Here is a 12,048-nt window from a genome sequence, read left to right as displayed (position 1 = left end):
ACTATTTGGCAGCTACTTCAAATCTGTGAAGGGAGTAGATAAGGCACTTCTTTTCCTTAACATTTCTTTTTGCACGGGACATGCTTTTAAATTATTGTTTGACAGTGACTGATAGCGCTCAACAGGGTTGAGCTGCTATTAGAGTAAACACAGTGGTTAGCTGGTAATTTGCCTTTTTTTAGATTTGGAGTTAACTACAAGTTCAGACCTAAGTCTCCTCAAAGTGGCTATACAGGAATGGGTTTGGGGAAGGGTGTGTTTAAAATTAGTTTTTGGGCCAAAATACACAGCTATTGTGATGAATTATACTGTTTCTAATTTTCCTGGACTTAAAACAGCCCTGAAATTTTTGTCTCCTTATAATGATCATGAACTCGTGACCCTGAGTGCAGACCAGATGCAAGATTTATTTGAAAATGCTTGTTGTGTATATATTATGTTTTGTTCACTGAGGTTCATTTTAGTATTTGCATCCAAGAGAAGATTCTGTTCAGTGTAGCAGCTATTTAACACAACACTGTTGTCATGAATCCTGACCTAGCACATTTCTACTCACCAGCATATTTGCTTTCAATTTCCTTCAAATTTTGTGGAAGTTGTACACACTGGAAACCAAACTTGTGGTTTCCTTGTCACTATTTTTAGAGGAGTTCATGTGCCAACGTAATAGTGCTATATATTTTATGAACATGAAACAAGCTCCAAGCTAAACAGCCAGTGCAATTAAGTTATAACTCTCTCTCCCATAGTTGATGCAACTGTCTTCAGCTCAAGCCCTACATCAGAAACAGACTCTTCAGGCAAACCAAGGTACCAAGGTAGGATTTCAACAGCTATGGTATTTTTATTTGTGGGAATATATGAAGATGACCTATCTTGCATCAAAATGGTCTTGTTTGGTTATTTGGAGGCAAAATTACTGTAGTGTAGACCATCAGCATATTCTTGACTAAATTTTACTTCTCTTCTACTTTCTTTCCTTGCTACCACCTCCTAGTTTAGAGTATTACCCACAAATGTGTTGTGGCTCTTGCTCTATGCCAACAGTACTACAACTGCACACTGTTCACATTCCACCAAAACAAATGAAAATCTTCCCGTGGCCTCGCAAGCACTAACTGGAAAAGCATTGCCCCAATACCAGTGCACCTTACCATGAGGGATATGTACCCATCGTATATGCTTCACCTCTCATTCCAGGCTGTGCATATTCAGAAAGTCTAGTAATATGACAAAATATACTAGACTAGATGATAAAGGAGTCAAGTTATTGCTGTTGCATTAATCTAGAGAGTTTAGCAAGATGAGATGACAGGAAGAATTGGTTTCGTACGATTGGATTTTTCAGATTTTTTCCTTGGTCTGGTAAGGGATACTACATTTCTGAAGACACTGTCATTCTGGCAAGAGCTTATTGTTTATATCCAGTAGAAGTTTTAATTTTAGAACTGCTTGTCTTCAGTAGTCTTCCTAATTTTGAGGAAGTACAAAGTACAAGACATTTTCCTTAGAAGGTTTGTTCCAAGTCTTGGTCCTGTACAACTCAAAAGGGTTAAGATTTTTCCAGTCACATTTAAAACTGCAAGTTTAATTACAGAATTACTCTAGTCTAAACTTGTTACTCTTTCTGGTGAAACAAAGTGGTGATGGGCATTAAATCTTTGTATTAGCATAACACTCAAAAGCTGAAAATGGAGTTGTAGTGTCATTTTACTATGGAAGAACTACAGTTGTCATATGCAGGGACAAGAGTTGGATTCAATGATCCTTGTGGGTCCTTTCCAAATCAGGACATTCTATGATATATTAATGATGCTATAACAGAAGTTAATTCTGTCAAACAGTGCATATCACCCACTAATACCTTCAGAGTAATATTTCATCAGTGATGCCAATGGGAAATGGGGTGAAGGCAGTGCAGATTCCGGGTCTAACAGCAACAAAAACTCCAACAATCATCTTAGTATTGAAGATATGATTTCTATTTTTAAATATTTATGTTTGAATTTGATTACTTGTGTAGATTTTTACTTGGCACCCTGAGATGGAAGATGTGCACTAAGTTAAATGGTGTTGATATTTTGTGAAAATATTCCGTATTGAATAACAGCTCTTTCCTATTGCTCTTAGCCCCTCATGTCAAGTACATGAAGAAAGATGATGATGTCCCTTGCTCTATTACAAGCTCTCTTGAACATTTTCCTCAAGAAGAAGCTGGCAGCAAGGAGGAACCTACTCGTCCTCCACAAAATCCTCCCACCAATCTCACAGTGGTGACTGTTGAGGGTTGTCCAACTTTCGTCATATTGGATTGGGAAAAACCAGACAATGACACTGTTACAGGTTGGTTTGATTTCTTTCCTCCGTTATATCAGAATATTTTATTTTCAGCTTATTTTTACTTTCACAGTGGTTTTATGCCGTTCATAAAATACTTTAGTCTCAAGGGACTCTTACACCTCAGTGTTTTTATTTTGTGCTTCTGTCAACTCCATTGTGGATAAGAAAAGGCTACTAGATGAGAACAAGATTTTCAGAACTATATCATTGGTGTCAGTGATGAAACAAAAGAAGTCTGACTCTTTATCTTCTCTTAATTTGTCTTCTCTGTGTACATATGGGACCTGCTAAGATCTAGTCAAGAAGTTCCAGCAATGCAACAGTAGTTTTTATTATATAGATGCATACACATAATGTAGACATCTTCCTTGACTTGAGGATGCTGTTGATCAGTGCGCCAGACACAATTCAACCTTACATCCATCTAGGAAGTCAGTAGAACTCTGCTGCCAGAATACTTGCTGTACCCACCAGAGAGTCATCATGTTCTCTATGTTAAAAGAATCTGTTTTGTAGAATACAGAGCAAGAGACATTCACTGTTGCTTCTGAGACTTTAGGTGGAAACCCTTACTCTGTTCAGTTGTAATAAGCATTTGCAAAAGTTAACTTTCCATTAAGTTGCTTCTTTTCTATAAGACTATTCTTTGAAAAGTAGGACACCTGGCAAACCCTCCCCCATTCCAGAAAAGATAAAAACCTTCTGGAGAATTTGTGACTAATACTTATTTGGCTTTACTGACAGAAACTTTGGTTTTTAATCTAGCTATCTTCCTATCTAGATGTAACAGCTTTCCCATAAAAACCATCTTCATTCTTTTTAATTTCAATGTGTAATGCATGTTTGTATTCTGTAGCTTACAAGTACTCTCAGTGAGCTTGTCTCCTTCATCTTAACTTCAAAAAAATATTCAGTTAATGACTCACCCAAGAGCACTTCCTGAATTCAAGGGAAGGCATTGAATTCCATTTTCGGAAAACAGTGATTACTTCATACTGGCATCAGTGTGACATTACTTGTTCAGACGGACTTAAATCAAGTTTTCTGTCATCTCTTTTTATTTTTGTAGTTTGTGCATGTTTTTTCAATCATCTGATTGAATGCACTGTTTCAGATAGAACTATGGAAAATAGTAAATGTAATTTTTTGAGCCATTTTTTGAAAATGTTACTTTGCTTCACTTTTAGCTATGCACGAAAGGTTTCATTGTATTGGGTATTCCTAAAAACAAAGTTGTACTTCAGTAATGGAAAGGTCTGACAAATAATAACCAAAACAGTGATCGAGCTTACCTCCTTGTTTTCGTAAAGGCTGCAAATGTCAGGAATCAAGACCATTTTGCTGGTGCTGTGCTACTCTTGTTGTGTTGCCACAGAAACGTAGGGCAGTTTGTTGTCTTGTGCACTGAGTAACAAACAGGTACTGGATGCACTCAGTAGCTATTTGTGTGTGTGAGCGCGCAGGTGTGCGTGCCCATTCACATGTGCTGTGTTTTCCAACTTGAATGAATTAAGAAGTTCAAATCACATATCGACTTGCGGCTGCAGAAAGCACGAAGATTGAATTCCTGGCAAGATGCTTACTCATTCTCTATCTGGATGTATGTAAGGCAGTGGATATGCACCCGCTCTCCCATACTGCCTAATAAATATAATTTCTCTAATGAGGCTTAATTAGGGCAGATAAGAGCTTCCTGGGTGCTTTTTTCTTTTATTCTCTGTGGTTATTTCAACCCTTGGTGGCTATATAGAAAAAGGTCTTCATTTCCAAAAAGGAAATGTGTGGAGAGAAAGCACAGATATGTTTTAGACAAATATACAGTAACTCTCAATGCTAATGTCGGTTATTGCATTGGTGTCCCACTTGAAAAAAATGAGCTAAAGTAAAAGGCCTCTAGTTACTTTGTTTTTATTTTTCCCCTCTCATCTGAGGCACCTAATCCTGAAGGTCCACGAGCTGATTTTTAAAAATTATTGGTTGGTCTTTTGCTGTTCATGGGTGACTGTTGTGGGGAGGACTTCTGAACAGGGAAAATTTTAAATCTTCGGTATCAGCAGTAATTCCTTTCTTCATGATCACTTTCTGACATATTTTTAAAACTGTTTTAAAGTTTCCTGTTTCTCTGTATATGCTCTAAATAACTTAGTCTATTACAAGGTAAACATGAAAAGATGCTGTGTAGAGGTCTCTTTGTAAACTATTGCAATGAGTAATCTGAAATTTGCATGAGCATACATCTATATAATTGCTCAAATTGAATTACTGTGATTTAGAAGCTTGGAATTTTAGAACGTATGTTTTTTTATGGCCAGTCTGCATTTTCATTTAACCACATTGTCTTACATATGTTACCCCAGTGGTTTTGATGCCTGCTTTTTGCATATGAGTTTGGAAAGGAAACACTATTGAGTTCAAAATCAGATCAATTTGTGTGTGTATGCTCATTTACATGCGCATCTCCTGCATTTACTAGGAGTGATGATCTGAGAGTCCAGCAACAATTAAGAGTGTTTTCCTTTTTAGCACTAGGTGCCATGGCAGATGTTTTGTCTTTCTGTGTTAACAAATGTGTCTCCTTGTATTGAAAACTGAAAAATTTAGGAAAAAAAATGACCTACAGCTTCCAAGCATTTAGTTAAGATCTCAAAAATTAATAATATCATTAGAAAAAAAGCAGGAAAGCAGTTTTCTTTGGGTTTTGTAGTTGTTGATATGTGATCTCTGGCCTCACTGCTTTATTTGTTGTGTTGTAGATCTAAGTGGTCATTGCAAATGTTCTTTGAAAACATTCTTCTTTGCCAGCTTACACTTGGCAAAGCCGCATTTGCTGTTATAGACAGGTTTTAGGAAGGATCTGGGGAGGTTGTGAACTTCTTTGTGAAGAGAGGAAAATTAGCAATATACTCAGTGTCTTCATTAGAAGAGGTTGTTATGAATTAGAACAGAGGTTGCCTGCTAGAGAGAGACTGTATCTTGGACAGGACTATGACTGAAGGGATATCTTCTTCCCAAACATCTGTTGTTAATTCCTTGCTCAGAGCATGGCTTCTGCTTGGTTATATATCCCAGCAAGATAAAAAGAAAGTAGTGAGACTATAAATCTTATAAATACAGAAATGAATTTACGCAAAATTATTTCATTCAAAACTGGAAGATTCCCTAAGTGCACAATCCAAGTTAGTTGGGCAGTTTCCTTTGGAAATCCTAACAATATAGGTCTTATTTTAAGTTAATCAAGGTTTAAGCATTTAGAAACTGTATTTTCATCTTTGTTACTTTTCCATCCAAACTGCAGAATGCTTATACTTATTTGTGTTTGGAATATTGTCACTAGTGTACCTTTGGGTAGAGGTGAGTTGCTGAGTATCTTCTATCTCATAACTGAATTATGAGGAAGGATGAGGGTCTAGGCACTCAGCAATCTGGAACTGGATCTCTCCTTCCTAACAATTTTAGCATGCTGTTGTCCCAACTGGGTCACATAAGATGTCCTTACAGAATATAGGAGTGGAAACCGAATAAGAAAACAGAGAGTAATGAAGAAGCTCAAGCAAGACCTGTTATTTAAGAAAATTTCTTTTTACTATAATTTTCCAGAGTATGAGGTTGTGTCAACTGAAAATGGAGCAAGTGATGGTGAAAAGGAAAAATCGATCACCACGACAAATCAAACCCATTCTACTGTGGAAAATCTAAAACCTGACACAAGGTAATTAAATAAAATATTTTTCTAAGTTAATCTACCTAAATTATACTGTTAGCTCTTTGCCACTTCAAATGAAAATACATGTGTATAATACAAGACCAAGGTGATTTTACTCCTGTTCTGATAGGAAAAAGGTATGCTTTGGTTTTGCTGTCTTTAAAGTTAACAGACAAGACACATCTGAGGAATATTTAGGATATTTCCAAGAGTTTATCCCATATATGTATTTTGTTTCAGTGTCTTGAACCAGCCAGAAAGTTAAAAATGGTCAGTGAATTCCAGTTGATGGCATAGATCTCATGTGACTAGTCCAAATAAGCATTCTCATCCTTAAAACAAACAACCAAAACCAAACAAATAACTGATGAAAAATTCTTCTTCTTTTTTTGTGGTACTATTCAGAGCAGGGAAGAAAACCACTTGTCCTGTGTTTGTGCTGCTTATTGATTGCATGAGAAAGTTAATTAATGACACATTGGATTTTTTCCTGTAAGACCATCCATTTGGCTTTGGTGACCAGATTTTTCTGTTTCTGATAAACTGCCCTTTTCTATTATTATACTTAAATTGGTAACACGGAACACAATTCTCCATAGAACTCATCCTGAATCTTTATTTTTAGAAAATATGTGGTTTAATCTCGGATGTTGTTTCTTAGCTAATGTACTTGTGACCAGCAGCTCCTAGCAGGAGGAATGAGGAGCTATTGCAGAGAGTGGAGAGGAAGGGAAGACAATTAGAAAAGAAAGGCTAGGGGAAATTGTAATACCCAGAAAGAGCTTCTTTGAGAGATTCTAAACCTCATAAGATGGGCTAGAAGTGCTACATATTGCATCAAGAACACCTCTGTTATTTCTTGAAGGCATGTGGCTTGTGAACTGCAGCTATGTTGTTCTGTCTCGGTAAGAGGCAATTAGGGTATTTTACAAATACAACTGGAGACAAAGCATCAGTTTCCTCAGTCTCTTCCTCAATCGTTTGAGAAGGCTCAGAAGAGACAGCAAAACCATGTTTTTCTGGATAGTGACTGAAAAAAGGCAGTTAGTGCTGCTAAATTTGTCAGGCTGTGCTGTTTGTGTTTTCATTTCACTTATGCTTTGAAATAATACATTTGCATTTTTGGGTGGAGCTGAGTGCTATTGATGAGATTCTCTTCTATTACACGCTCAAACTCTTTGTGTCACATATGGTAACAGAAATAGGATGGATTTGCTTAAGTGTAAAAGAGACATGAAAGCAAAGTCAAGTCCTTGTTGCTAACAGCAATGTCCAGATGGCCAAAAGAGAAAAGCATTTTTAGACTATTCTTCGTTCAGAAAAGAAGCAAGGTGGAGGCAGGCAGGCCCAGGTGGAACCATTGGAAAGGTCATTAGGAAGGCAGGAGCTATGTAGAAGCAGATAAGATGGTTCTGAACTTTAATTTGTAACTCTGTTAATCCTATGAGAGGACTTCCGGTTTCGGTAGGCAAGAGCAAACTAAAGACCATGGAGAAAAGCTGTCTTTTGGAGTGTGGATTTTGTTACAAGAAGCTGGTTATCAGATCAGTACTGACTGGTGGAGGCTGACTTAAGACATAAAGGCATAACTTATCCTTTATGGGGCACTGGTTGTTATTCCCATCCCCCAGCCTCAAAAGCAAAAGACAGTGAAAGTCTTTCTGGATTCAGGAGGCTTGAAACTGAAAACCTTTGGCATAAATTGCAATGATGCATGTCCCTCAAGTTGTACAGGATTTAAAGCATGTAAATCTGTCTCAGAGTGGCTCTCTTTGGTTATACTCCCGCTTCAAAATCTGTGTTTCTTAATTTTGAGGACACCTTGAGGGCTTTTGCAGAAGCACAAGAAATTTTACTGTTATGATTTGAATTCAGGCTCATTGGCACAATAAATTCAGGGAAAATAAGAAAGTGATTAAGGCAGTTGGCACCATGTAGACAATATCAGTTTTTCAAGGAATGGCATATGTCCATGATAAATCTCCTGTCTGTCAGAAGCTGATTACTCTCTAAGAGGAAGAAAATGGACCTGCAGACAAAACTGACTGAAAATAGGAGGAATAGAGTCAATGAAACACAACTCAATAAATTAATTAACAGAGTCTCTGAAATGCCTGCAAATTCATCAAGTAATACATCAAAACTGGGAAGCAGAGTTTTCCATAACTAGCCTTAAAGGAAAGAGTTGTAGAAGAGGTGGAGCTCAAAAAAAAAAAACCTGGAAGGGGAAAACATCCCTGTCACAAATTATCAACATTTACAAAACTACCAGCAAGGATGTGGAAAGAGAGATGCTCAGTAGCAGAAGGTGGATTAACTGGGGAAGAACCTATTGGCCTTGAAATGGTTTGGAGAAGCTGACAAACTGAATTTGAGTCTATTTTTTCCAGTTTTCCTGAAGCCGTCAGTGAGGCTGTGTGAATCTCATATGCTGCTCTGAAGGTTCAGTGCATCCAGAGCTGAATAAAGTTCAGGATGAATCTAAACCAGACAGACCTAAACAAAGACTTTCCAAAGGAATAAAAATGTTGTTGAATGTGGTATCTCAGTCTCCATGGGTAAATTTAAGCCAAAAAGATCCTTTAGCAGCAAGATAATTGAAGCATGTAATTCTCCAGATGAATGCTTCTCAGGAGTGGTGTATGACAAAGATGGTCTGCAGTCACATTGCCCAGGGTCTACTATCCTGTTGCGGTAAATCTGGTAGGATGAGTTAGTGCCTCTCCCAGAAGCGAAAGAATTAATCACCCACATTCCCCAGGAAGGAAGCAAGATAAACAGCTCTTAGGTGTGAAGGGGGCAGAACAAGCAGCAGGGAAAAATTGGGTGCATCCAAGCCTGCCAGATTGTGCTGTTTGTTTGCTCTTCACTTTTGCATTCTACTTTCAAGCACGTCATATTGCTAGACCTTTGGGAAGCTCTGCAGTAAGCCAGAAACCCATCTTCCTTTGAGTTGGCCTTTTGACAAGGCAGCTTTTAAAGATTAGGAGCTAATGGCCAGACTTCGAATATTTAAGAAATCTGGATGGTATTAGTGAGGCAGGAATAAGAGGTTCTTCCAGTCTCTCATGAAAAATTGCATGTGTCACTGCAGCTGTCAGTAAGTACAAACATAGAAGTTAAATGGGATACAAATTTCTCTGAATCAGAGGATTATCATGCAGTATTCTATGTGTCCATTTAGCTATCTGAAAAGTGACTAGATCCAAAAAGACTTGTGTTGACTGAGCAAGAAAACGAGTCCTGACTTTCAGTTATCAGGTATTTGATTTTAACAGATTCGTACCATACTAATATGTAAATGAAAATGGAGTTTCAGAGGCATGCAACAACCTGTGAGGGTTACTTTTAAACAAATAAAGTTGTATATATTATGGCAGTTTGTCATATCTCTTGTTTGTCTTGTAATATACATGCGAGTTTTTTGTGTCCTTGGTGACTTGATTGCAAGATATTGAGACTCTGAGATGAGAGTAAAATAGTGATTGAAAAATCTGTCCAACTGTGAGGACATACATCCTTTAAATAAATGTGAGGCATAGTCAGCCGCTTTCCAATGCAACTGTTTGATTAAAGAAAAAAATAAATCTAAAGGTTCCAGCACAATGTGATTTTGTTGGAGTGCTAAGACACTTATTTTTTTTTGCCCAAGAAAAAGTACATTGTATCAATGCTCTTTTACAGTAAGGCATGAATGACAGTTGACAATGTAACATTCATTTAAAGGATTTTTCCTTACAGGATGAGTATGTTGGCCTCTTTTTCACCTGCAGAACTACCAAATATGGAGCTTGCAGTATTTCACTATCACATGTCAGAAAACTTCTGACAGTTTAAATAACCTGGAAAGTTCATATCTCGATAACCATTATTTGTTTGGTCAGAGTTCTTGAAACTGCTACTGTTCCTAGCACTAAGCTACTGAGTCCAATCTAGAATTCTGTTTAATTTTGTCAGTTATTGTGTTCTTGATTGTAACTTTTGCCTGAAACCTCTCAAAGCATGTAGTATGGTTGTGCTATGTGAGCTAGATGACTATATATAGATCCTTCTTATACAGGTAGTTAATTGGATATAACTGGTGTCTAAAGAGAAAAACTTTCTCTTGTTTTGTCAATGTCTTCTGTTTAAGCATTTCTATTGTAGATGTGCTTCTGTGATCTAATAATTGCCTATACAGAGCTATTGATTACCTTGTGCTGCAGTTAGCTTTTGTTACCCTTTACATTATTTCCAAGACTTATAGAGTTGATCTTGGTCATATTTCACTCAGCCCGTTTTTGCCATTTTTATCCTTCAATTAGTCCTTCACTTGTTAAGTTAGTGAAATAGCCAAATTCCATTCATCCTTCTTTCTTCTAGTTAGAACTAAGTACTGAGCTACTCAGTTTTTACTCTGTTGTTCAAGCAGTGAGTGTCTATAATTACTGTGCTTGTTGACCAATCCTGAGCAACCTAATGTAGCTTTTATGTTGACACTGTTGTGAAAAGGGGCCTGGACCAGATGACCCTTCCAACCCGAATTATTGTATGGTATTGTCTCAGGAGTAGTTTTGAACTTGTAAATCTCATCTTTGCCCATTTCCTTTAATGCAGGCCATGGTGGATTTGTATGTTAAGGCAAAGAAAAAATCAGAGGAAGGCATGCGCTAGTATGAACTAATCTGTCAGTTTAATTTTTTCATCCTCCACATGGAAATTCTGCAATTATGATACTGAGAAAGCTGCCACAGTTTTTTTGGGTTTTTTTGAGAAATGTACCATTTATTCCACTTGGAAAACAGTCAAAGCCAAACCGTAAGACTGATCATTTTGGTCAAGGCAATTACAGTCTCACTTTCAAGCAGTTGCTTGAGGAGCAAGACCTGTAATATCCTAACTTGCCATACAGGTCCCTTGGTTTTGAGTTTCCTTGCAAGGCGGGTCACACAAGAACTCCTAGTTTCATTGGCATACGCAGGACTCTATGCTCTTTGCCTATTCTTAGTTTTACATCAAAAACTGTCCTTAAAAAGAAAGTACTGGAGTAACTTCTCCTTTGATAATAGTGAAGCAAGATCTCCCGTGTGTGCATCAATGCAAGGTCATTACATGCAATTTTCAGTATCTCCCTCCTTGAGGTGCTTGTTTGTAGTAAACCTTGAGAGGTCTGAGACAGAAATGGGCTTACTGTGGCTTTTGTTTTCTTCATTCTGACTCTCATGTAGTAATGATGGTGCCCATCTGCCTCTTCTCCCTTGCTAAAATGGGTTTCACTGACCTGCAGTTTTTTCATGGACCTTTCCTAGCAGATTAATATTAAATGCAGATGTTGTTATTTTTTTGCTTCCAATTCTATTTTCCAATTTCCAAAGGAATTTTAGGGTTTGGGGTTTTTTTACTAGTTTTGGAGTTTTCTAACTCCTTAAAATTGATTGATTTATTTAAGTCTTCCAGTCGTCTGATCTATTATCATTTTGATGACTTTTTCTGCTATTTCTGCTGGTTTCTCTGCCAAAATATGTAGTTCTCATTTCTGTATCCCTGCCCTATCTTGAATTTTTAGGTTTTTTGTAATTTGGTGTATATTTCCTCTTTCATTATGGTGTTTTGTTTAAGGGCAATTAAGTTCATAGAACATACCACTAGTGTCCAGGAAACTTTGCAGCACTAATCTCTATACAAGGCTTTAAAAAAAGACTCTGAATATCATTGAAAATAGTTCTCATGCATGTTTGTGTTGGCTGTAATTGGAAGGTAATAAAGAAAAACATTAAGACTGCAGTCAGATGTGCAAAATAGCTCTGGGGAAATTCAGGTAGCCATTAAAGTAAAGGAGGTATCCCACCAGCCTGCTGGTGTAGATTTTTAATGGAAAAAAATGTATTAATAAGAAACAAAATGGCTGTGATGCCTGCATTCCACAACATTTTGAAACTTCCCTTTAGGTATTTATCCTTTGCCTGGCTGAGTAGTTTGGTGATTTCAAATATACTTATTAGGTTGTGTCCCAAGGCAAAGTATAT

At 37.3% G+C, this 12,048-nt stretch overlaps 1 protein-coding gene across 1 annotated transcript in view; it reads left to right on the top strand.

Annotated features, from left to right (window-relative positions):
* Positions 1–12,048, top strand: part of ABI3BP (ABI family member 3 binding protein) — a gene marked incomplete at both ends in the record, with an annotated part of 163,670 nt that overhangs the window by 137,639 nt on the left and 13,983 nt on the right. The window contains 3 exons of the mRNA XM_080351588.1: positions 750–818; positions 2,131–2,343; positions 5,938–6,049. Of these exons, the coding sequence (XP_080207714.1) occupies positions 750–818; positions 2,131–2,343; positions 5,938–6,049 (394 nt within the window). The remainder of the gene's footprint in view (positions 1–749; positions 819–2,130; positions 2,344–5,937; positions 6,050–12,048) is intronic.

Source organism: Nesoenas mayeri (assembly GCF_963082525.1).
Source record: "Nesoenas mayeri genome assembly, chromosome: 1".
In the NCBI taxonomy this organism is placed as follows: Eukaryota; Metazoa; Chordata; class Aves; order Columbiformes; family Columbidae; genus Nesoenas; species Nesoenas mayeri.
This window is presented reverse-complemented; position numbering and strand designations above follow the sequence as displayed.